Here is a 26,129-nt window from a genome sequence, read left to right as displayed (position 1 = left end):
GTGATATCCCTGTCTGCATCCTGACCTGTGAGCTCTTCCATCTTGTTTTCTCCCTCTGTCCTCTGGAGGAATCGGGGTGAGAGAGCAGCTGAGTGAACACCTAGCAGTAGGCCAAGGTCAACCCACCACAAGCTGCTGAATAGATCTGTTTAAAAGAAGCTTAAAATCCACTGGTTCACATTAAGCATTTGCCATAACAATTCCAGATCAGCATCTGCTTAAAACTTGTAGACAAGCCTTTTCTATTTATTGTAGAGCTTTTCAGAGAATGATTTTGTACATTATCACTTTTTCCCCATTTCCAAAATCTGACACAGATAACGATTTCAAATGCTCATTTACTATCTATACATTATTTGCAGAATTACAGAGATGAACCATTTTTCTATGAAAAAAATATAATATTAAAAATCTTACATACAAAGACAAAACATAGCAATAAAAGGCTGCCCACAGAATTAACATCCAGTCTTTCTGTCACCAGTTAGGATGAAATTCCTTTCGGGTGAGTTTTCAATGAGGATATTAAAGTTGTTGTTTGGTTTTTGTTTAGCCTTCCCCCCCCCGCCCCATAAAGGAGACATGCATTAAAAACAGTAATGTCTAAAACAACATTATTTAGTTTTAATCATGCATTTGAATATTTGGCTTTGAGCATCTTCTGAAGTTAGCAGTCAGAGGAATTCAGTTTCACTGAAGTACCAGTGACGGAGTTTCTGAAAGTGTCCTCCGAGCTGACATCCGCAGACATCTGGGGCAGCCTCCAGATCTGAAGCATGCTTTGTGAAAGCATGTTTTGCACTCTGTTTATACATACAGAATAGCATTCAGGGAAAAAAAAAATAAAAAAAAAAAAAATTAAACAATAGCTGTGTTCTTTGAATGATGTTCTATCAAATACATACAAGCACAAAAGTAAACAGAAGCAGTGCAAGGCCAGGACAACAACCACCACTGCAACAATTTACAATGAATGTGGGCAAGATCTGATAAAACAGCTCTCTCTCAAGTCCAGACCCAAAATAATAGCCTACCCCCGGGGACATAATCATGTTCAGGCAAATCCCTGGTCTTGCTCTCTGAATTCACTGATGCAAAACAGCTGCCAGAGGTTGATTTTCAAAGATACATGCTGTCCACGGTTTCCAAATGCACATCCAGGTTTTCAAATATACATGATTTCAGTGAAGCTAGTTCTCAAAGTTTAAAATAAGTCCAAACAGTTTTATGCACCAAAATTCCGCCAAGGAAGAAAGTAAAAACATTCACTCTGGAACATACCTGTGCACCTTTTACATTTGGCAGTCTGATACGGAAAGAGCAGGTCTGCGCTCTGACAGAATTCACAGATAAACCCCTTCGCTTGACAGAGCTACAACGACAGCAAAAGGGTTGAATTTAAATCTACGAAAAAATTATATGGGAATGGCAGCAGGGATATTCCTCATACTAGCAGCTGCAAGGACATTAAAAGCCCTAGCTTTTCCTTACCTCACAGCCATCTACATGGGAGATAGAGCTCTTCAGAATATCTTTAAGAAGGGGCAGTAACTGCCCTCGTTTGATCTTCACTAAATCATCCAGTGAGAAGAGATGCAGCCCATCTGTCAGATGGCTGGGGACCTGTTCAAATTCTTTCAGTACACTGTAAAGAGAAATGGAACCCAATTCAAGCTCCAAAAAGTTGTTTTTCAAGTATATTTCAAGAATAAGCCTCTTTCACTTCTCTGGTCACACAGGAGTTATACAAGGTAAGTTCATGCTAAATCCTACCTCCCCTCCCAATCTGAGATCACTTTAACAAAAACTGGGGTTTGGGATTTAGAATAAACTGTCTGCTTTAAATGTGCATTCCTCAGGCATTGGAGTTGTCATACACAGTTATCCCAGCAATTCTTAAATAACATGTAAAGGGTTCTCTCCTACCTCAGGAACACTAGGTAAAATCCCATATAGTATCTAATATAATAAGCTAGGCTTATTTATTTTCTTTTGCAAAGAGAAAATTGATGAGTTTTATCCTATGTGGGTCACCACTGGGTGAAACTGTGCTTGTACTGAGTGGGTGAACGCTGAAAATACAGCTCCTGCTTTTAAAATACCACTGATGTAGATACAGGTACAGTGAGAATTCTAATGCTTATTTCTATAATGGAATCACAGGTGGTTGATCAGAAGAGAGACATAAAAATAAATTTCTTGTTAATTTTGGTGACTAACACATAATTGATGCATAAAAGAGGCTTATATCAAAGACAGAACAGAACCTACTTACAAAGCTTATTTTGTTTAAGTCTGTTTTTAAAAAGGTCAGCAATTCTGCAGTGAAGGTCTTATTATTCACATGTCTACGTATTAGTTAAGCCCATAGTTTGGGAAGGTGAACACCACAAATCTTTCATTTGCAGCAACAAACAAGGTCATGTTTTGGTCTTTATCACTTCTGGTTACTACTTTCATTTGAATAAGTTTATAGAAAAAACTGAATTTAGCATTATGACAGAGTCTTGGAAGAAATGTTTAAACCCTCGAGGAACACATTTGTTAACTTCAAAAAAATCTAATTTTTTTTAAAGATAAATATTCTCAGAGAGATAAGTATCTTTGACCTTTTAAGAATGAGAGAGAACTTAAGAGAGGTGAAGCAGGAAAAAAACATACACCAAATTAAAATCATTCAACATCTAAAACCAAATGTCTTTGGCCACAAGGAACAGAAAGCTACTACATAAAACCTGTACTTCACTCAGTATCTGCAGTGCAATAGAAGGCAACTTTGTTATTAGAATTTTCTCTAATGATCACATTAAGTTATTTAAAACTAGACTCTAATGTTGCTAGAGAAGAAGGCTCTATAAGCACCTCATTTACATATTACTAAGTTATTTTTCACGCCCAATCACAGTCCATACCTTTCACCAAACCTGCAGGTTTTCAAAAGCTTTTTCAAGTGAAAAAGCTGTTCTTGGGCCTCCTAGAAGATGAAGGAGAAAAGACAATCAATTTTTAAATTAAAAGCAATTGCATTTATATATTCATAAATGAGAAACACCATTGAGTCAGCAACCCTTGCAACTACATCAAACCATACCTAAAAATAGGAACTTCACACTTAGCATAGAATTAAACAACTGGATTTTCTAATGCACAGAAGACCAAGGCAGGCAAAGGCTGTTTTTATTTCCCAACAAGTAAGCAAGTCCTAATGCTACAAATGACTCCATGTCTGCACATCAAGATGCTAGACCCAAACCTGTGTAAGAACAGGTAAGTGTCTCCTCAGCCAAGAAGGGAGCACATGGCTACTTGTGCTCTTCAGCAGAACACCCTTCCTCAAGCTGTAGGAGGTACAGCCCTTAGATGAGCCAAAGGTGTTTTTTCCAATGGCCCACAAAATTAAGGAGTCATTCAAAACTTTCAGAACTTCGCAACAGCCGAAAACTAGGTAGAGGTAAATATTTACTGTTGGAGCCCAACTCTCCTTCATGAACTGAAACTACAAACCAATAAGGAGACAATTCTCAAAGACAACAAGACAGACCTCTGGCATAGTCTTCATCTGAGGTTAAAGAGAACAAGTCCCAGAAGCAGTGATGAGACAAGCAAGAGAAACCAACTCTCCTCCTTCACACATACACACAGAGCAATGGACATCCTGCCCTAAGGAGTTTTTCCCAAAAGTCTCTGACCCATAAATTCCTAATAAAAAAAGGCCGCACTTACCCTCACCCTGTCCATTTCTTTACTTTTTGTGTAGAGGGTTTTGTTAATACAGGACACATTGAAAATTGGTTGCTGCCATATACTGTCCAGTAGGTGTTTGGAGAAGTTGCATACATAGTATTTTTTGAAGTCCCATTTTGAAAGTATTCGGGCAGGAATAGAAGACTGTGCATAGCTGTGGCAGCAGTCACAAAAGTATTTTCCCAGGTAGTCACAATAGCGGAGTCTCCTGATATATTCTGCAAGTAGACAGGAATGAAATTGTGACTATTTCTAAAATGGGAAATTTAGATTTAGAAATTTTATGGGACATACCTCTTGTTTGTATGCCTATTCTGTCTTAATAACTCCAATCTACTGGAGTGAGGGGAAAGGGATTTTTTAAAGTAGGGTATTCTATTATTGTGGTAAACACATGCACAAGCTCTGAACTTTGCATTGGAACAGAAAGCTTTCCTTGTTTCCACATTTGTTGAACTGATTATAATTATCACCATGAGATCTTAAAGAAACTATTGTTGCTTTACCCACAAAAGAGACACACGATGAAATACAGAACAAAAAACTGCCACCAATATTGGAGTCACGTTTGTATAACAGTTTTTCATATAAAGAGTTTTGTGGGTTTTTCCCAGCTATTACGGCATCTCAGACTTGCTTGAATTAATGTGCTGCCATAGATTGTTGATACTTTACAGGCCAAATGCTGCTCTTGTTAGCTGACCCAGAACAAGTCTTGGTCGCCACTTCAAAGATTTCTTAGGTAAGGTCTGTTTGTCAGATCTGTAAATAATTGTGCTTCTGACCAGTTCTCATGAAGTATCGCAAATAAAAAATTAAAAAGACACCCCAAAAGAGCAAAGCCACACATTCCATAAGCTTCCATAGAGTCTCTGGTACAGAGAAAGAATTATTGAAAGAAACAATTGGAAGATGTAAAACCAGCACTTTCCAGTGTGGAAGCTTGATTTTTTTAACAGTTTTTCCTGTTTTGTTGTTGACTGTCATGAATTTTTATTGTGTATGAGAAGGACATCTATCAAGTATTGTATTCTGTCCACAATGAGAAACTCCAGACACTGGAAAGATCCCACTGTCTGTTTTACTATTGCAGGCACATCCAACAATGAGATTTTTCTACTAGCTCAGATACTTTTATAATTGTGGTACAATTGTGGTCTGATTACTAGTAATGCACTTAGTAGGGGGTTTTTTCTGCTTTTGGTAATACTTACTGCTTTCTATCGGGGTTCCACAACCAACACATGTGAAGTTTTGAGCAGCCACCACTGCATCTCTCCTGTGTACAGAGCCAAATAGTTAGACCTTTCAGCATTCAAAATACAGTTTTAGTCAACTTTCTTCCAAAGTACAAAAGAGCTACACTGGCACCAATGAAAATGCCCCAACTTAGGAGCTGAGTCCTACTCCTCCACATGAAGAAGGGGGGTTCTGTAAGGAGATGTAGATTATTATTTTAGTGGGAGACTCTCTGTGCTCTTCTGTGGAGAATATATAATCAAATACAGCTTGCTGAAAGAATTAAATTATTTCTTAAGATGGCATCAGTATCAAGTGGTTAGGAGAGGGGAAAGTCCATATCTGCAATTGAAAAAGCAAACTAACCTGCAGCAACACAAGGATTAGCCAGTTTGCTTTCTGTGTGCACTTCACAGCACTTCATGCAGAGTGAGACAGCAATTTCCCCAAACACGACCTGTTTTCCTCCCCACTTTCTGAAAACCTACTATCCATAAAATATTAGCAGGAAAGTGGGGAAAGTCAAGAATATTCTTCAGGTAGTGTCATAAAATGAAATTTTTAGGAGCCATCTAAGTATGCTGCCACTCTAATACCAAATGGTATGCGCATTATCACATGCAGAAGTGCACATGCCATGTTAATCAGGACGTGCCAACAGAGAGAAAAAGATGTCATCTGCTTTCTATTGAGGCTGGTGACAGATACTGCAGAAGGTTGTGCTATGCACTAGCTCTAACCTTAGGATCTCTTAGTCACCCAAGCTCCTTCCATCAACTTCCCCCCTGCTATACTAAATGACAATGCACAGATCCCTCGAAACTTACTTGACTGAAGGATGAATATTAAATATAATCTGCGATCTTGGTGGAGACCAGCCAGAAGATCCTCTTAATTTGGATATGATCTTTATTTCTTCAGCCAGATCCAAACTGGACTCAAGTTCTCTTGGAATCTCTTCTTTCAGCACAGACTATTGGGAAAGATAAACTTGTGAACACAACCAGCCCATCAGCTGGACACACGTTAAATGCTATGGGAGATGTTTATCTCTCTTTATACTCCAGGATTTTAAAGTTCAGTTTTCACCTGCATGTAGTCCACCCTTAGTTAAACTCCCTCATATCAGTCCCAGAAGAAAGCACATTCTGATTGTTCACAACTCCATGTCTTAAATATATTGAAAATTGCTGGAGAAAGGAGACATTTTCTAAAAATTTATCTAAAGTGAAGCAAAAAACTGTAAGCTCTCATCTATATTTGTTTGGGTTTTGTTTTTTGGGGTTTTTTTAATTTAGCTTCCCCCTTTTGCTAGCAGTGAAGCAGCTGCAGTGAGAAAATGGTTATTTGGGGAACTGAATAAAGAGCTTGTTGTTTTCAGATCAGACTCACTCTCTGCTTAGATGAGCTCAGGCAAGCAGACAGCTGAACTACAGAGTCTGTCTGCAACCAGTATTTTCTGAAAGCTCTGCACAACTCCTGGGCTGTTGCTTCAGCAGAATTGCTGCCTGGTTCAAAAGATGATCTGAAAGTTAAGGAATACAGTTAGTGAAAAATAGCAGTATGTCATCAGCATCTCCAGTGCCTCTTCTTCATCCCTGAAAAGTTTTCTCCCATCCCGTCATTTCTACTCTCTTTCTTTGATACACCCAGGCCCTTGAAGAGCCACAGACACCACCCTCCAGCAAGACTCAGGGACGAGAGAAACACTCTGCTAAGCCAAGCACCAGAGACATTTGCTGTCAAGCAGCATTCCTTCCCCTTCTTTGGAAGGACCAACTTTACCACTCCCACACCTTTCCCTGCCCCAGCCAGAAAAACCACCAGAAAGCTGCTCCAGCAGAAAACGTAGTGCCACCGGGTTTGTATTAGAGATACACACCTTTTATTTGGAGTGACAGACAGATTTTCAAGGTCTTCAAGTTCTGTGGTAAAGGAGAAAACATTATCAAGCCATCTAAGAAACAAAGCTTCTGTTACTCAGTGCTGTTTTAGATCTACCTTCTGTATTAGGACGGAGTCAGTTTCAAATATATTCATCTTTACAACATCCCTGCTGGATGCAGGAAATAACCCCAATCCTAGTGGTAAAACAGGCATAAGGAGTCTTATCTCCTCTGCATATCTCTGACATCTGTAAACGAAGAAGACTCTCTAACACCTACGCATCCTAACATCACCATCAGCCTCCCTTTAAGAGCAGAAGTCCTAAGGACAGAAAGTGCCTGCTGGTCAAGGTCCAGCCAGAAGGCACTTGACGTAAGTAATAATAAACGGACCCAAGAGAGTGCACACTAATTTTCTTGGACACTGACAGATACTTGGGAGACACTGATCACAAACTTACCAGCTAATGCTATAAACAAGTTAGTAACAGGTGAGATGAATTGAATTAAAGCACACACTTCTTCATTATGTTTATACACACAATATGCTTATACCAACAAGGTATTGGTAGCATTAGTTTCGGCCATTCTTACTGCTCTCAAGACAGATGTCTTCCCATTCATACATCTCTAAGTAGCACTTGCTACTAGGAATGGAGTTTTGAGAGCTAGTTCTTCATTCTTTGATCAGGGAAAGAAGAGGTGAAAAAAGTAAATCTCTAAAACCAAAGAGAGCAATAAAACCCCTATTTTTTATCCGGAAAAAATAAAACAGAGGTTAAATGTTGTGCAGGTTCTTTTAAGGGTTTCTGTTTCTGTATGTGTTAAACCCAGAAGCTAACCAAAGAAAAATCAGGATGTCCTAATGAGAAGTAAAACATGTGATGATAAGGGAACAGAGACATTCTGCTCTAGTCCTGAAGCAGAGGGAGGGCTGCCTAAAACCTAGTCAACCTGTTTAATCAGGAAATGATCATATCCTAAATTCTCTTGAACTGAGAGTGGCTGAGGCTGTGCCAGTTTCACATTTTTCTCAGCTATATTCCTTGGGTTTAATCCTTAGTCATAACTTCAGTCCCCATGTTGGGTTTGCATGGCAAAATTTTGGTAGAGGGGGGCTACTGGGACGGCTTCTGTGAGAAGCTGCCAGATGTTTCCCCTATGTCTGACAGAGCCAATGCCAGCCAGCTCCAAGATGAACCCACTGCTGGACAAGCCTGAGCCCATGAGCCATAGTGGTAGCATCTCTAGACATAATAGAGTTAAGATGGGGGGCAAAAAACCTGCACAGTTGCAGCTGCAGAGAGGTGTGACAACATGAGAGGAACAGTTCTGCAGACACCAAGGTCAGTGAAGAAGGAGGGGCAAGAGGTGCTCCAGGAGCTAGAGATTCCCCCACAGCCCATGGTGCAGACCATGGTGAGGTAGCTGTGCCCCTGCAGCCCATGGAAGCCCATGGGGGAGCAGAGACCCACCTACAGCCTGTAGAGGAGCCCACTCTGGGGCAGATGGATGTCTGAAGGAGGCTGCGACCCAGAGGGAAGCCCATGCTGCAGCAGGCTCCAGGCAGGACCCGTGGGAAGCACCACAGGAGGTAGAGAAATAGAGAGTTAAGTTTATCCCAGGAAGGAAGGGGGGGGGAGAAGGTACTTTGAAATTTGGTTTTATTTCTCATTACCCTACTCTGATTTGATTGGCAATAAAACTAATTTCCCCAAGGTGACTCTGTTTTGCCTGTGACAGTAATTGGTGAGTGATCCCTCCTTGTCCTGATCTTGACCTACAAGGCTTTCCTTGTATTTTCTGTCTCCTTTCTAGTGGAGGGGGGTAGTGACACAGTGGTTTGGTGGTCACTTGGTATCCAGCCAGGGCCAGCCCACCACACTCTCAAATCAGCAAAGATATTCTTTTCTAGAAAGGAAATCCTGCACCAGTCTGGTATTTCTGCATGTGTTTTAATAAGGAACCATGCATACATTGTTGTTTCCATTTTCTCATGTTACTTCTCCTGCAATAATCTCTAGAAGGTCAATGGAATTCCCAAGTAATGGAATAGATTCAGCTGAACAATAAATCTGGTTTTGCAGTTATAATTTTAAAGTCTTACCGATAATTACATATTCATCCTCTGAGTCACTGTGGCAACAAAATCTGGTAACCTCATGATGTGATGGTAGATGCACTGGGGAGCTGACAGGCAGCAAAGCACAGCCTGTCCAGGAAAAAGACAGTCAGTTAAACTTTTCCACCATATAAGTATCTAAAATTATATTTACATTTTTCATCACTTAACAAAACTTCAGCACACAGACTGTATTTATGGAGCAATTTTAATTATTTACTTCTACACATACACAGAGAAAGCCAACTCCTGGGAGTCTGTCATACAGGATATCCTTCAGTTTCTCAGCAAGAAGCTTTGAGTGATAGACCAAAATCTTTTATATTATCAGCGGTCTCTCCCCTTCTCACATACAAGCACACCATTCATTTTTCCACAGAAGTTACGACATTTAGACTTGAGACTTACAATCCATCACTAAGAGCTGTATTACTCAAGCATCTAAAATCTACTTAAAAAAATGTGTGTGCTGACTCAAGCATTACAGTGCCAGGAGCATTTATTATTTGCCTCAAACTATATGTGAATGAATACTCTGGGCAGTTTCATATAAACTAATTGCATAGCCTGATCTGCATACTGCAGAAGCAAGCATAGAATTAAAAAGCCAGGCTGCAAATCCTTAAAAAAAAAAAAAAGGATTTAAGCAGAAAGAAAATTAGCCAACTACAGGCACTCTTTTTGGAGAGTCATGCTTGGTATGTAGCATTTGAACCTTATATTTTCTTTTAAATTTATAAAATAATTTAATTATAATAAATAAAACATAGATATGAGCATTCAAAAGGAAGTATTTGACCCACAGGAAAAACACTTGTGGTATAATGATCCTTGAGGGGTACAGCTCTCCAGAGAGAAGGGAACAGAGGATTTGATTCCACGCAGTGCCCCAATTAATTTAGTATTTTCTTGCACAAAAACAAACGGCAAAGGCTTTCAGACAAGGTTACATTCTAGACTAAGTAACTTGCCTTCATAACCACTGTCTGAAGAGGCAACAGAAGAATCAGACTTCTTTACTTCAGGGTAAGAATTTAACTCTGAATCAGTGTGATAGCTGCCATCTGATCCACTTGTTTCTTCCACACTCCACGACTCTGCTTGTTGACTTAAGATATTACATTTCATTTTTTCTAGTGATGCTATAATCATATCTGCAACAAAGAAGTGTGCATTTTCCTGGACACAAGAACGGAATGCTCATTACTACCCAGCATATTTGATATTTACTTAAGATGAACTGAAATATATAATCTCTCCCTGTACTTTTTCAACTCCGTAAATAAAAATGTAAACCTATCTCACCTTTCATTTAAACACATAAAAAAACCACCCCAGGGAAATTCAGAGACAACATGCAAAAGTCAACAGCCCAGATAATTGTTTCACCCTTGATTAAAACATACAATTTACTTTTATCTTACCCATCTATTAGATAAAAATAAACTTCATTACATGACTAACTGATGAATATGTATGCATTTTAGGAGCACAGTCTTCTAGTTACACTGCATTATTTAGTATGCAAGTGTGCATCCATGTAACCTATTTAATATGATTTAATTTCCAGTAAAGGTGTACAAGCAATTTTGCGCACATGCTACCTTGGAGGGGGCCAGAAGTGGCAAGTTTTGGAGGGACTGCAGATCTTCAGGCAGTGGATAGTACAAGAGCTAGTAAAATGCTTTCATGTGCTAGAGCTGAGGCAATGAAGTAGGGAATATGCAGTGAGATAGCTTACATGGTCAACTCAATGCTACACAGAAAGTCTGTGATAAGGGTAAATGGTAACCTGGCTCCCCTGGGTTTCATACTGCCTTCAACAAAAGGTAGCTGTTTCAAAGTTTCACTGTAGAATTTCCCTTGTCATCTTGCCTGCCTGGTTCACCCATTCTCTAGGAAAACAGATCACTGAGACATCAAGACAAACCCGGGGCTCCCCGTCCCAACGTCACTGTTGTATCGTTTGCTTCCTGTGGGCTAACACCAGCCCCACCTGTGCTACTGCTACTGGCATGGGCACAGCTCCCCAAAACAGCCTCAGCTCAAAAATGGATGCATCATGGAGAGACAGGTGCACTCAGACACATGGGTGTAAACCAAGAGATGCCCAGAATACTCTCCCTCTCTCCCCTCACCTGCATTATGCAAACCTAAACTTATGTCTAAAACGTTATGGCAGTATCTAAGGCTAGAGATTCTGAGTGCAGAATAATTAAAGCTTTATAAAAGTGGCTTATGTTCAGAAAATTGTACCACTTGACATCAGTATTTATGACGTACTCTCAGCTTGTATGGGAAGCATGAAGAAAGACATCAGTGTTTAGAAATAGTTAAATCTCAAGGAGCACAGCAGACATCAGTTTTCTTATTGCTCACAGATAAATACATTTAGACAAGATTAGTTTCAACATTAGAGAGTGCCCACCAAGTCCCTGTAGGTGTTTAAAAAGACTTTTATCTTTTCCCTACACTGATTAACATCACTTGCGTGGTATACAGTTTCTCCAGAGACAACTTTCAATGAACTTCAGGAGTCCAGGACTTTGCTACATTAGAAAAGAAATAATTAAACAGCTTTTCTTCCTTTTGGGAGATATTTCCTACTTTGAAGATTCAAAAAGTCTCAAGTTAGGGGCTGAGCACAGCCCTATCAGCCTATCAGTCCTGCTGATAAAAGCAATTACAAGTGTAAGAGAGAGCTACATTGCAAAAAGCTGGAACAGAATACAAGGACTCCTGTAGTCAGCATGAATATCAACTTTCACCTTTGCCTACTGATATCTCCCTCATCCTAGGAAGCAGTCCCAACTCAGCTGTGACACACCAACCTTCTCATTTCTGTTCTCCCCCACTAACATCAACGGAAAGTCCCTCTAAGATTATCTGGCCCATTTCCTTCCTGGCTCACAACTACAACTTGACTACAATTCTCAGACTTGCGGACACCACACATACCTTAGTTTTCAGTCCTAAAGTTCAAACAAATTATTTAACAACCTAGAAGTATTTTTGTGTTTTGGGCTTTTTTGCTTGTTTGGGTTTTTTCTGTTTTGGTTTTTATAAAGGCAGCATTTGGAGCTCATTTGGACTGAGCTCTTACTATCTTTTAACCTGTAATCACATCAGGCCTCTACACAGTAGTAGTAGCTGATATGATCTTGACTCACTCAATACTTGTCAGATTGTAGTTTCTAATCCAGATATCTAATCACTGGTCTCCTGGTGACTGAAAGCAAACTACTTTTGTTCTCCTTCCCACATTATAGACAGAAACCTTGTCTCCTTTCTGAAACACCTTTCATAAAAAAGCAACACAAAAAGCTAATTCACAAGTTTGTTGGGTTTTGGCGTGTGATTTAGTGGGTTGAGGTTTTTTGTTTGAAATGCACCTTAAGGATGCTGAGAGCTTCAAACCAAATGCAGAACTTGTGACTGCAGTGAAACCAGTGCTGTGTACAAAGATGATTACTTCCTGGGCCCAGGACATGGGACCACTTGCACACCCACAGTCCAACAAAAAAATCTCCTTTTCTAGGCACATTTTTAAAGCTCTTTTGTATTAAGTCCTACTTGTTGCAATTCATTAACCTCTCTTTTCCCACTGTTAGGAAAGATTAATATTTAGCACAGAGAGTGATGTGACAGTATTATCCCCTCCTCTTTAGCTCTGTTTATAAGCTTGAGTGGACTGCCTCTCTGTCAACACACCTAAGACTGTTTGGGCCCCTTATTAGAAATCATGAGAAACTTCTTAAATTACTGCAGTTTTTTGAGTTATTGTGCTTGTTATTCATACTGTAACTCTTTGACAGCAATCTCACATGATCATCATAAGCAGATACAAAAAAAAACCCAGTTTCTCCCATGTTCTGACAGTAAAAGCACAAGATAAATCCCATCCATATGCACATAGCTGCAACAAATTCTATGTAACATATTGTAATATAACTTTAAAGTTACTAGAGTAATCCTATTTTTCTCAAGAGATGTACAGGAAAATAATGGAATGAAAAGTGGAAATGTACAGTGTTCCTAAATAATTCCATTATTTTAAAATAATTAAAATGTTTAATTAAGGGGATTTAGAGTAGAAAATAAATTATAAAATAGGCATGATACCTTTGTAAGTTCACCCCCAGAGGGTAAGAAGAGGGAAAATACAGTATTTGTAAAGATTAGTACATTTATCAGGAAGTCCTTTTATTGAGAAACACCTCTTGTCATTTGGTTTTCCCACTATAAAATGGAAAAAACATTATGATAGTATTTGTTGTCCTCACCTTCTCCACATCCTCTGGAAGCATGCAGATGTCCTGCAACGAACGATTCAAGGGTATAGCACTTATGTTCAAAGGAGAAGTAGAACCTGTGGGTATAACAAGAACTTTTATTAGTTATTTCTTTCTCTGCAGCTCCCAGGACGTGTGCAGAGTGACTTCCAGAAAGCAAAGCAAACTTTCTTTCCCAAACAGCACACTGCTGGGGCTGGAGGTTGTGGTGGAAGTTAAAGAGGAGAGAAATGTGAGGGACACACTGGCATTTAAACTACTTTGGCAACCTGAAGCATAAGCATCAACTATCAGAGAAACGTAGTTTAAATGTCATGCAGTGACAGCACTGCACTCCCACACCAGTCCTCTCTCAGCTACAGCCTAAGCTGCTGGGGACAACCACAGGCAGAACATGAGGCTGGGTTTACAGTGATGCTCTGCAGTTGGCTACACAGCCAGCTGACACTGCGTTCTTCTCGTTCACAATTCCTGGAACAAAAAGAAATCTCACTGCTGTCTGGGCGTGCAGAGAGATGCATCAGCCTCAAAGATTCCCTGTATCACTGCCGTGACTACAGCAACTTTAGAAAACACTTTGTCGTTATGTTTCCATACCCCAAGGAAATCTCTCTCCTGTTTCCAAATGCAACCCATACTGCACGGTAATAAGTACATTAGCCACAGTACTCCTTGCTTTCCAGAATAGTAGTTTTCTTCTCCTGGCATTCACTGATGAGTATGGTTGAGCATATGAAACAAAATTAATCTCTTTTTCCCCAATAAGAACTTTTCACTGTGCAGCAGAGCGCACATCAGGTTTTTTATAGATGAACCATGGGCTGTTTTTTACATGTAAATATACGTATAGCTGTAATATTCTTTCCCAGAAAACTGAAGGTGTGAGATCATGCCCTCAGAAGCATTTGGACAACGCTCTCAGGCACATGATGAGGTTCTTGGAGTGTCCTGAGCAGGGCCAAGAGTTAGACTTGATGATCCTCATGATTCCAACTCAGCGTATTCAATGATTCTATGAATTGTTTTCAAAGCACTCACAGCCACTGCTACAAGAAGTTTACTGGAAAGATGATAAAGATTATATATAATGTCTATGAACACTAATGAGATACGAAAGAAAACAACTGACACTGACAGGTGTTTACTACCTCTTCTTTCACCTTAAACTCAAGCAATTTCTCTTTCATTCTCATGATGTTTTCAGGATAAAATAGACTGTAAGTAAATGGCCACCACACACAGTATTTACAGCCTTTGCAGATAGTATGGCTTAATCAAAGGCTTTTTATTTAAAAAAAAATGTCATTTTTAAATTTGTTTAAAATACACAGAAAGGCTAAAGAGGTTCCACAAGATATGATCGTAGTTTATAAAAACTTTTTCTACAACTAAGAGGCACTGACTCTCAGGCCTAGTTTAGATTATTTATAATGCCTTATTTATAGAAACCATGTTATGCTGCCCTGAGCATCGATGACATCAGGCTGAAAAGTCAATACTGTGCTTGAGCGTAGCAATGTAGTGTTTTTGTACAGAATTATTAATACCTCCATTGTGTATACCATGAAGGAAAAATGAAAAGCCTGTCAATATGACTTTTCAAAACAGATTTAATGGCCTAATTAAGCTATTTTCATACCTACTTGATGATTCATCTTACTGGATAAGCAATGCTAAAAGCTCTACAGGTTGATAAAAGCCTACATTCTCATCTGTTAAGATAACAAACACTACTCTCTGAACTAAAATTAATAAGCAGAAGTAAGGAAATGAGAAAATTATTCCTTTCTCTTTCAAATATAAGGTACAATTCATCCTAAATGTAATTTTGAAATCTAATGGGAGCTTTCTCTTTTTCTCACCTCTTGCATCCCATTTGCATCTTAAAGCAAAAAGAATGTTAAGTGAGAAGAAGCACAGGAAGGAAGCTGGCTCTGATGCAGAAAAATTATTAGGTTGCCGTTGTGCTCCTGAACATTATTGCCTGGAAGCTGCTGGAGCTGAGGAAAGAGCCCTAAAGAGCCAAAGAAGGAAGTGACCTTGACATACACAGAGGTCAAAAGCAAGAACAAGCCCTGTGAACTGTCAGTGACACATCAGCCACAACAAAGCCCCCAGAAAACAGCAAACTCAGTCACAAACTCTTCATTAACAATGACAGAGCCTTTTCAGAAGGTCGCGTGAGGCCATCAGAGAATGGCCCTTAAACATATGAACAAGGCCTAACAGAAATCTCCTAGGACCAGCAGAAAAATCTCACTAAACAAAAACATTAAACCCCACTGAAAAAAAAATTATTTATTCTGATTTAAGTTATATTATGTAATTTTCTTACTTCTCGTGCATCTGTCACCAATTCTCCTGTGAGAAACCACCTCTGAGATAGCAATAGAAAGGACACTAAGTCAGGAAATGCTATTGCATAATTCCTTCCTTCAAATTAGGCATTTTGTTTCTTCATTTTGCTATTTGCTTTTCATATCCTCATAGCAACAAGGAATGATGAAATGCAGAAGTTTTCACTTCGTACAGAACAGGCCAGAGTCTAAAGCAGAGAAAGCCCACCACATTACGCAGTGTCTAACAGGATCCTTTACTCGTATTTTTAGTAAAATCAAGGATGCTACTTTTTCAGTCACTTGGCTGCCACATTCCTCCCTTTGCTTTCTGGAGAGCCAGCAGTGCCACTAACCCAACACAAGCTTGTGGCACGTCCGACTCGTGCCAGAAGATCGAGTCACGCACAATTTATTTGTTCTGACACACGTGCCTCGCAGTCCCCGCTGACCCCGAGAGCCTGGGCTGTGTTTTCCAGACCCAGCTACCCAAACCCGCGTGACTGGCTGCAGCCAGCCCAAACTGCTGGGTGCGGTTTCCTTCTCTCTGACGGGCACTTCTCGAAGGCACTGAGCCAACAAAACACCCAGTAGAAGGAAACAACCATAATCGTCACCATCCTAACTGTTGACGACAGCCTATCCTGGATGACCAAGGTGTAATTATTAAGAGCTCCCAGTCCTGCAATGGCACGTTCCTGTTTGAGTTCTGGCTGCCAACTTGAGACCTTGGAGGAGCTCTGGGTGAATAGCTAGGAGGGATCAGAACTCAACAGAGTTCCAGTCTAGGACTACTATTGACCAGAGGGAGAAGAAAAAAACCAAAACAGAAACAAAAAAAACAAATGCTGGCCTCTGTCATTTTTATTTCTAACAGAAAGGTAGGATGAGAACTCCCTGCTGTTTGTTTTTATTCCAGTAGAAAAATCAGGCCTCAATTGCAGCATCTTTCTGAGGCTCAATGTCTGTCATCATAGAATGGTTTGGGTTGGAACGGACCCTAAAGATTATGTAGTTCCAACCCCCTGCCATGGGCAGGGATGCCACATGCTAGATCAGGTTGCTCAGGAACCCCTCCAACCTGGCCTTGAATACTGCCAGGGACAGGGTATCCACAACTTCCTCAGAGAACCTGTTTCAGTGCCTCACTCAGGGCCAAACCAGCTGCTCCCCTATCCATCTCTGGGGTATGTACCGAAAATTCCCACTGAACAGATCCTTACAGGCCTGTGCTGCCCCGAGCCCCCTGACACTGCAGGAACAGAAAACACCCTGCTCAGGGGGCACCCTCTGCCAGTAGCCCTCAGTTGGTGTCTCTTCACAGACAACACACAGGATATCCGTACGGTTGGAAACTGGTGATGTGTAAAAAGATCCTCTTCTGTCTTGGCTGGGGGTTTGTGTCTCTTAAGACCTCAGGTGCACTTGAAAAGGGGAAAAGGAAAAAAAACAGTCCCACTCTGGCACAAGCCTATTTAGTCGTAACAAGAATGGATGTTAATGCCCTGCCTCCAAAACCCCAGAATCCAAGGACTCCCTCTCCTCCAGCTAACGCCAAACACAAGATGACTCAGGGAGCCCACGCACACCAGTAAATCACTACCCAGTGCCCCAAATTCATGTTCTCTGCTATTCGGAGAAGGGTAACAGTGAAGACAAGACAAAGTTGGTAGAAAGCCCATCCAGTACACGTTCTACATTGCTCACAGCTCAGCAATTTTTACATTTGCATATTACAGAAGCATTTCTGCATCACGAGAGATGCCTACCACAAGCATGAGAGTCTCCTGTTTTACCAAGATCAACCTTCTGGTTCTCCTTGTTTTTTAAGCTTTTTCTTTCTCCTCTCTCTCCTATTTTGAATGACAGCATTTGTCTAATTTGCAATCACCATAAGCAAGGCCCACTTCAATTACAGTTGTCTTTCCTAGTGCAAAAATCTTACAACAAAAATGCACCTGCAAAGTTACCTGTTGGATTGACTGGCTCTGACTGGGGAAGGCCACTGGGAGAACTGCTGTCACTGTTGCTGACGGGCACAGGCTCCAAGGCCTCAGGGTATTGCACTAGATCTGCTGGTTTACCAACAGCTGAATTGGAAAGAAACCTTGTCGAAGTCAAGTCTCTTTCAGGGGAAGTATAACGTTCTTTTCCAGAATGCACAACAGCCGATGTGACAGTGCCTCCTGTTAACGTCACCTGGGTAAAGCAGTCCTGCTTCAGATGGGACACATCCGAAACAGTGAAACCATTCAAGGAGGACGCAGCAGGATCTCCATCAGAGAAATGGGGACAAAAAAAAGTATCCAGCAAAGGTTTGGAGGAATCAGAGTCTGTGTTGTTCCAACACGCCCGGTGCCTTGTAAACCGAATGTCTGTTTGTGTACAGGCAGTGTTGCGATGTGCAGAATCGCTGTCGCTGTCATCGTGGCTATCCCCGGCACTGCTTTCTTCCCACTGCTCCATATCACTGTCCGGATGCTCTGCTCCCTGCATTGTGTTCTGCTCCAGCACCAAAGAGGGCTTCAAACCAGATGCATTTAAAACAGACATGAGAATGTCTTTGATAGCTTTAGCATTGTTTGGATACGATCCAAAACTTCCAGCATGTCCAATCACTGCTGGCCTTGAAGATTCATCTGTTCAGAAAAAGGAAGAAACCAAAAGGTTAAGAAACAGTCCTAAGAAAAGCTTAATACACAATGAGAATAAAATGCACGTGAATAAAATTATTTTTGACACAGGCAAGAAGACATGAAAGAGATGAATTCACTCAGTGCTGCCTCTTCATACAAGAAAGCTCTTGCTTCTGTACGCGGGAAGCAATTCTGTCATTGATAAGGCTAGACAATAAAGCAAGAGTAAAGTATTCTGCTGTTAGCCAAACACAATTAGCTAAGACTTTAATGGTGACTGATTGTCAGCACGCTCAAAAACATCACTGTTCTACAAAACACGATGAGGCACAGTTACTGATACAGGTACTGGTCCTATTGCCAGTAAAAGAGAAGATTACATTATAGTAACACAGATGGAGGATCAATAGAGCAAAAAGAAAAAAAAATACCCTTAGTCACAGGGTAATAAAAAGTCAAGTGCTTGTGTCTTTCAGTTCATTCAGACACTCTTTCTCAGGAGGAAATGGCTAAAGTAACCTTCAGTTATTTATAGGAGTGGCAACATTTACATGAACCCATAAAAAACTTAACTCTGTCACAAGTTCATTACAATGCCTCTGAAGGAATCAAAAACACTGCCTGCCAAGATCCTGTGTGATCCCCTGCAAAACTGTAGTTAAACAGAAAACTGAAAAACTGCTTTTAGTGGCAGATATGGCAACATTAGCAGGGCACAGAAGCACACACTGTAACCAGTAGCTGTTGAAGAATAAGTTGAAATCCTGTACCTTGAAGAAAAACGCCTCAAAGGAACTGCCATAATCCAAGTAATTGAGAGATTAGACACGAGGTCTATGTTCAAGAAGGAACCACTGACCATATCAACACAATGAAGTTAACAACTGTCTCCTTTGGGTAAGATAAGCGGTTGTAAAATTCTAAGAATAGACACTATCAAGAAGAATAACTTCCAGGACAAAGAACTCCTAGCTAGGACCACAAGGAATGTTAAACACTGCTGGTGAAAAAAGCAGCAAGTCTTGTAGACTGCAGACTTTGTCCAGAGGTTGCTCTCCTTGAACATATCTCAACAGAAAACAGTAAACTTCTGCACGAGTCACTCACCTGGAAGCCAGCATGCACTCAAACAACATAAGAAAGTTTACAAATTAAGGAATTAAAACCAAAACAAAAACCCTCACATACTTTGGAATAGCAAGTCTATATAAAGACCAGTCCTCAACAAGAAAAAGCTGAAAAAATTGAGAATATCACGTATAAGCTAGACTGTGAGAGTTGTTAGCAAAGCTATCCCAGTAAAGTCAGATCAAAAACAGCTGAAGAGCATGTCAGTAACTGGGATCAGTCACCTGCCACTTAGAACAGATCTCTTGCAGAAATAGCAGCAAAACTGTGCATTTTACTGGCTGTATCTGCAAAGAAATACCTTGCCAATGTAGCCAGCCGTGGCAGTATAAGGGCAGGAATGGGAAAATTAAAACTAGCTGACTTTCAAGCAAACGTATTTCAATCTTTTCAGGAAAAGAAAGCTATTTTGGTAATTATTAACATTTCAATTGCACACAAGTACCTTAACTTGGGCTGCAAACATCATCTTTTCCATGCAAACCAAAACATTTAGTGTTAGAATAAAAAAAAAAATCATTGAATTGTATGGGTTGAAAGGGAATTGAAAGATCACCTAGGTGCAACCCCCCTGCCATGGGCAGGGACACCTTCCACTAGACCAGGTTGCTCAAAGCCCCATCCAAGCTGGCCTTCCAAGGATGGGTCATCCACAACTTCTCTGGGCAACCTAATGCAGTGCCTCACCAATTCCCTAGTAAAGAATTTCCTCCTAATATGTAATCTAAATCTACCCTTCCAGTTTACAACTATTTCCCCTTCTGTCACTACATGCTTTTGTCCCTCTCCAACATTCTTGTTGGCCCCCTTTAGGTACTGGAAGGTAGCTAGAAGGTTTCTCTGGAGCCTTCTCTTCTCCAGAACAACCCCAACCCTCCCAGCCTGTCTTCATAGGAGAGGTGCTCCCGCCCTCTGAACATTTTCATGGTCTACTCTGGACTTGCTCCAACAGATCCAAGTTCTTCTTATGTTGTTGGCCCCAAGAGCTGGATGCAGTACTCCAGCTGGGGTCTTACAAGAGCAGTGGGGCAGAATCACCTCCCTTGCCCTACTGGCCACGCTGCTTTTGATGTAGCTCAGGATACAGCTGGGTTTCTGGGCTGCAAGCGCACACTGCTGGGTCATACTGAGCTTCTCATCAACCAACATCCCAAGTATTTCTCCTCAGGGCTGCTCTCAAACCATTCTCTGCCCAGCCTGTATTTGTGCTCGTGATTGCCCCAACCCAGATGCAGGACCTTAAACTTGGTCGTCCTCAACCTTCATGAGGTCAGCACAGGCCCACCCCTCAAGTCTGCCAAGGTCTCTCTGGATGGCATCCCTTCCCTTCCTGTTGACCACACCACACAGCTTGGTGTCATTTGCAAACAAGCTGAGGGTGTGCTCAATCCCAAAACTGTCTTCAATTCTTCTGCTCTGCTCTCCTATCACAAAGCCACTCCAGTAGCCTTTCCATCCCCTTTCCTCCTTTGTCATCTCCACTTCTCTAGCATCATGGTACATCTCTAGTACTAATCATACAACCATGCTGACTAAATCCGCTAAATCCTAGCTCTCAGTGGATTATAAGAGAAAAAATAACAAGTTTTAAAAATTTAATTTGTTCTTCTGCTCTGTGAATCTTAAAAAAAAAACCCAACACCACAGAAACAAAACAAACAAAAAACTAAACCAAGCAAACAAGAAATAAAAAAACAACCTGAACCCAAACACCCTATTTTAAGGTACTATCAGAAATAAGTTAGTTCCAATTAAAAAAAAAAATTTCAAAATCTGTTTTGTAACTGATACTCATGTAAGTAATTATAATAATTTGTTAAAATCTGAGAAACTATTTCCTGAATGAACAAGAAGTTAACCTTTCAAGGATCATCTGAACAGTTCAAGTATTTTACTCATAAGCACACAAAATGTCAATGTAAGTAAAATGGCGAGACTGCTATTTAAAAGACAAAAAGCACTCATACTTTCAAATCGTATAATATATTTTGACATTGTACAACCCTCAAAGCCAATAAACAAGCAACCCTCTTCAGTCAGACTATGGTTGTTTAGTACACCCAAACACTGAAAGCTTTTGTTACCACTACAAGCACCAGCAAAACTCCCCCCAGGGAGGCATTTTAAAACTAACTGGCTGGCATACCTGAGAGAACGGAGATTTGAGGTGTTGGAGCAAGGCAGCTAATCCTCGCTGAGGGATTTGAAGAACACGCTGACTCAGTGAAAGCCACCTTTAGGCTTTCGTGGTTTAACTAGAACAAGAACACAGAGGCAGACAATTTCGTTAAAAAACAACAGCACTCTGCTAATGATAATCTCGGTGTCACGCTCATCCCAGCAGGAAGAACAATGTTCTGATGCCTGCCGACAGTCACCTAACCACTCCCTACATTTCTGGCTGTCTGACAATCTCCCCAGAAGCATGCACTGTCTGAAGAGCACTGGCATCTCAGCTCTGCATCTCTCATTTCACTCCAGAAGGCAGGTGACCAAAAGAAACTCTCCACGGTAGGAGGATTAAACACGTGTATGAGGCACATATAAGACAAAATGCTGAATCAGAAGCCTGTGTATCTGCCAAAACAACAGCAATGAAGTAGAAAAGAACTGAAGGAACCACCAATCTGTATCTGGAAGCATGGGCCTATTTAGATGTATACAAAGTATAAGCTAAATCTATGAGGCCCCAAGTCCACGAACACCTGGTCCACATGCTACTTGATGCCCCAGCTCTAAAAACTGGGAGGAAGCGTGGTCATGTAATCTAATTTGATAGAATACAGTACGTGTGGTTCACATCAGCAAGGTGGCTGACCCAGCATAAAGAAGCACCACAGATAAATAATACTCAACCTGGCATACAGCCTGGTTTTATTTGGTCAGTATAAGCTGACCAAAACTTTGAACTGACTGAACAGGTTTGCACCAGATCAGCACTTCACTTTCTGCAGTCGTGATGCTTCCAAATCAGTATTTTTACCACCAAAGCTGGATTTACCATATTGTCAAACCACTGCAAACTGAATCAGAGAAGCAGTTTAGTGCAGATACTGAGGGGCTAACTCCAACAAAGGAGTAAGATGCACACAGCAAAGCAAAATGTTTCCTCCATAAGCTCACAAATTCCTTGTGAGGGCCACACATTTGCCTCCTCCCCATCCACTACCTCAAGTATGTCAGGGTCCTTAAGAGCACATCACAGAAACCTGGGAAATCAAAGGGATGCCCTGCTCTGACATGCGCATTATTAAAAGGCACTTCACCAAGGAGTATCTCGTGCCTTCTCCCCACATCAGTGAGAAGTCTCCACATAAAGGCATCCCCAGGATTCCTGTCACCCTCCTCTGCACCCCGTGAAAAGGGTGTTAAAGGTGTGCTGTTTTTTGCTACCCTGTTTCGTTGACCTTTACACTCCCTACATGGAAAAGTGAGGTGACTCAGAGTGCAGATCTCATCCAGATACTCCTCAGACCCACAGAAAGCAGAAGAAATTAAAACCCACATAGAAATTCTCTTTTAACTGAAGAATAACATTTCAGGCCAAAAATAGTATGCTGAATTTAAAATATTTAGCATTTGATTATGCCAGTGCTTAGAAAATACTCTTTTCAGTATCCGACGGTGTTCTTCCCCTTCTTTTGAGAAACCAGCATGTAAGCACGCTTTATACACAACATATTGTCAATATTACTGAATAAAGTAGGAACTATTTTTAATTACTTATATTAAATTAAAAAAATTGTTATCAATATCAGCAATTAACAGACTCTACCTCTTAGGATGCAAGTATCCCAACTGCCTGATACCAGCGTAAATGGGAGTACTTTATCAGTAAACATAACTATTAAGAGTGATAAGTTCTAAGATTTTTATCTCTTTTTAAACAACCCTCACATGTCTGCGGTCTTATCAGATGCAACAAGTGTTCTGTGAATTCAGATAAAATATTTCCATTTACTTTCATGATGTTACAATTTGAACAACATTGGGAGTGAGCACTCTTAGTTATCAAACAACTACCACACAACTTCATAGCATAAAAGAAGTCAGCCTTTCCCCCCTCAATACTGGGACAGTATTTCCCAAGTTAAGTCTGTAATGAAACCTCCAGCATTTCAAAAATAAAGTATTTACTACAACCACTGACAACTAAAAGATGTTTTTTGAAACAAGTCTCCCCAGCCAACGAGCATACTGAGCCACCAGTGAGAGCTCCCTTGTCTCACCTTTTCAGAGCACGGGTGCTTGAAGACTTCTGGTCTGCTGTAGCTGGCGAGTGCTACTGCATGGAGAGACATGATGGGAGAGCTTTCATTTTTTGCTGCTGTTAAGTACCTGGAAGTAATATAGAAATCATTACAGTCACCACCACGTTATCCGCGGTTCTCCATCTGTTTTGCAGACTCCACAGTTAATATTCCGAACTGTTTTCCGTCTTGACTTGGCATGCTTATAAGCTTACCGAAAAGCAGAGCTCAGCAACAATGAAAATGTGCTAAAAAAGGCCTAACTTAGAGGTTTGGAGGTTTGTTGTTTTCTGCGGTGTTTTTTTAAAGAACATAACAGGAACGCCTACCACATGCATAAGACGCAGCTAGTGATCTGTAGTACCCCGCAATTGGCTGCAAAAGGAAGAAGAGAAGGAGCCGGCTGGGCAGCAGCGAAGTCCCCGTGCTCCGGCTCTGCAGCAAAGGCTGCTCCCCCCACCCCCGGTGCCGGGCAGGGCAAGGCACCGGTGATGGAAACAACCTGGCGCTGTCCCCGGCACGCACGGGAGGGCTCAGCCTGCCGCACCGCTCTGGGCAGCGCTTCATCCGGAGGGAGACACCGAAACATCCCGCGGCCCCAACCAGACACGCCATGCTCCCCGCAAGGCACCGCCCGCCCGCCCGCCCGTCCGTCCCCGGCTCCCCATTCCCGGGTTCCCGCTCCCACCTGCAGCCGCGGCGCCGGCTCCCTATTGCCCTCCGAGGAACTGCCGAGGCACTGCGTGGATGCTGCCGATGCCACCACCACCGCCTGCCCGCTCGCCGTCCCTCCCACCCTCGCCCCGCCGGCCCGCCTACCCTCCCTCCCTCTCTCTGTCTGCCCTCCCTCCCGAGGCGGAGCCCAAACCAAACAACTCCAAACAAATCTAAACAACAAAGGCTATTTTCGAAGGGCGGCGGTGAGTTCTGCTCTTGCCTGGTTTGGAGAAAAGGAGGCTGAGGGGTGACCTCGGTGCTCTCTGCAACTTCCTGAGGAGGGGAAGTGGAGAGGGAGGGAGTGTAGCTCTTCTTCTTGGTACCCAGCGACAGGATGCGTGGGAATGGTTCAAAGGTGTTCCTGAAGTTTACACTGGACACTGGAAAGCATTTTTTTTTCCTGAGCGGGCTTCCTAGAGAGATGGTCGATGCCCTAAGGTTATGTTTAAGAGGCATTTGGACAATGCCTTTATCAACGTGCTTTAACTTGGCCGACCCTCAATTAGGCAGTTGGACTAGAGGATTGTCATAGGTCCTTTCCAAATGGAATGTCTATTTTATTATATTCTAAAACTAAACAAACCCAAGACAAGTCAATTGAGGGTGAATGGAGGGCGTTTTCTCAGTCGGTAGGGCCTGCTGAGGCCAATGGGCAACACGAATAGACACACCTCAACAATCAGCTTTATCTGAGGATTTGCAATCAGCTGTTACAATAGAAATGACAGGTCCATTCTCACTGAGCTTTTGGAAAGGAATTGAGCCATCTAGTCCATGAGTCAGCTGCCTTAGCAGGCTCAAAACTAGCAACTGTAGTTCCTACTAGCCAGTTTGGGCTAAAAATAAAGTGAAGGAATGCTGAGCTGTATTTGTGGAGCTAAAAAATTGCTGATTGTCCATAAAATGCAAAAAATATGTGCAGGAACTTAGGAAATTGCAAACCATGAGGAAGTAGAAAGGAGGTAGAGTCCAGATGCTACCATGCAGAAATAAGTTGAAGCAATAAATAGAATACAAAACTGCTGCAGCTGTAAGTGGGGTTTTCAGATGCTCTGAAGTAATTGCCTCCCTTTTTAAGCAGAGACGATGACTTAGCCAGTAAATAGGTTAGTGGATTTGGGCTGTGGAAACTTAGGAGTAGCCGCTGGCTAAGATACACAGTTGATGTCTGAACTTAGTCTGGATGGGGCTCTGAGCAACCTGATCTAGTTGAAGATGTCTCTCATTGCGGGGGAGTTGGACTAGATGACCTTTAAAGGTCCCTTCCAACACTAACTATTCTATGATTCTGTGTTACCCTATGGTGTGTGTTTCAAATTCCCAGCTATAAAATGGTAATTTCAAGCGGTTATTTGTAAAAATAAATTCTACTCTTGAGACACATTCATGTGGGAAAGAGCAGGTAGTAAGATGGAAAAGGTTATAGATTTATTTGTAGTTGGCAAAAAAATGTAGCCTGGCAAAAAAATGTGCTAGGGAATTTGTGCCTTATTCCCATAAGGTTTTCCAAAATCTTTACGGGAAAGAATATATCTGAAAGCAACACAACAGCAAAAAAAGCATGGCAGCATTTTCACATCCGTTTAGTGGGGGTTTTTTTTCTCTCTCTGCTGCATTCTTTACATATATATATGTATGCATTGCCTGGGACTCTTGTATTATGTCAGACCCCTTGCTTGGGATGTGATTAAAAGCCTCTCTGCTTTTTGCAGATGTCACCAACAGAAAACTGGACAGATACAGAATCACAAGGAAAATGAGGAAGGAAATGTCGGACTG

The 26,129-nt window shown here is 41.4% G+C and overlaps 1 protein-coding gene across 1 annotated transcript; it reads right to left on the bottom strand.

The window, feature by feature from the left end:
- Positions 1–225: 225 nt before the first annotated feature.
- RUBCNL (rubicon like autophagy enhancer) lies at positions 226–24,382 on the bottom strand. Its single transcript, XM_032680666.1, has 16 exons — positions 24,322–24,382; positions 23,613–23,721; positions 21,530–21,638; positions 17,590–18,258; positions 13,275–13,360; positions 9,963–10,170; positions 8,977–9,081; positions 6,866–6,908; positions 6,376–6,508; positions 5,811–5,956; positions 4,959–5,023; positions 3,724–3,962; positions 2,913–2,974; positions 1,492–1,645; positions 1,282–1,372; positions 226–803 (listed from the first exon to the last, which is right to left on the bottom strand). The coding sequence occupies exons 2-16, from the start codon at positions 23,682–23,684 to the stop codon at positions 691–693; spliced, it is 2,295 nt and encodes a 764-aa protein (XP_032536557.1). The 5' UTR covers positions 23,685–23,721; positions 24,322–24,382; the 3' UTR covers positions 226–690.
- Positions 24,383–26,129: the final 1,747 nt, after the last annotated feature.

This window comes from Chiroxiphia lanceolata, chromosome 2, assembly GCF_009829145.1.
Source record: "Chiroxiphia lanceolata isolate bChiLan1 chromosome 2, bChiLan1.pri, whole genome shotgun sequence".
Taxonomy (NCBI): domain Eukaryota; kingdom Metazoa; phylum Chordata; class Aves; order Passeriformes; family Pipridae; genus Chiroxiphia; species Chiroxiphia lanceolata.
The sequence above is the reverse complement of the archived record's forward strand: the minus strand, read 5'-3'. Positions and strand labels throughout refer to the sequence as shown.

Coding starts and splice junctions, on each gene's coding strand:
- RUBCNL (XM_032680666.1), bottom strand. CDS start 23,684: ATGTCTCTCCATGCAGTAGCACTCGCCAGCTACAGCAGACCAGAAGTC. Junction 1,646..2,912: donor ACCTGCAGGTTTGGTGAAAG/GTATGGACTGTG, acceptor TTCTCTTTACAG/TGTACTGAAAGAATTTGAAC. Junction 804..1,281: donor CAAATGTAAAAGGTGCACAG/GTATGTTCCAGA, acceptor ATGTATAAACAG/AGTGCAAAACATGCTTTCAC.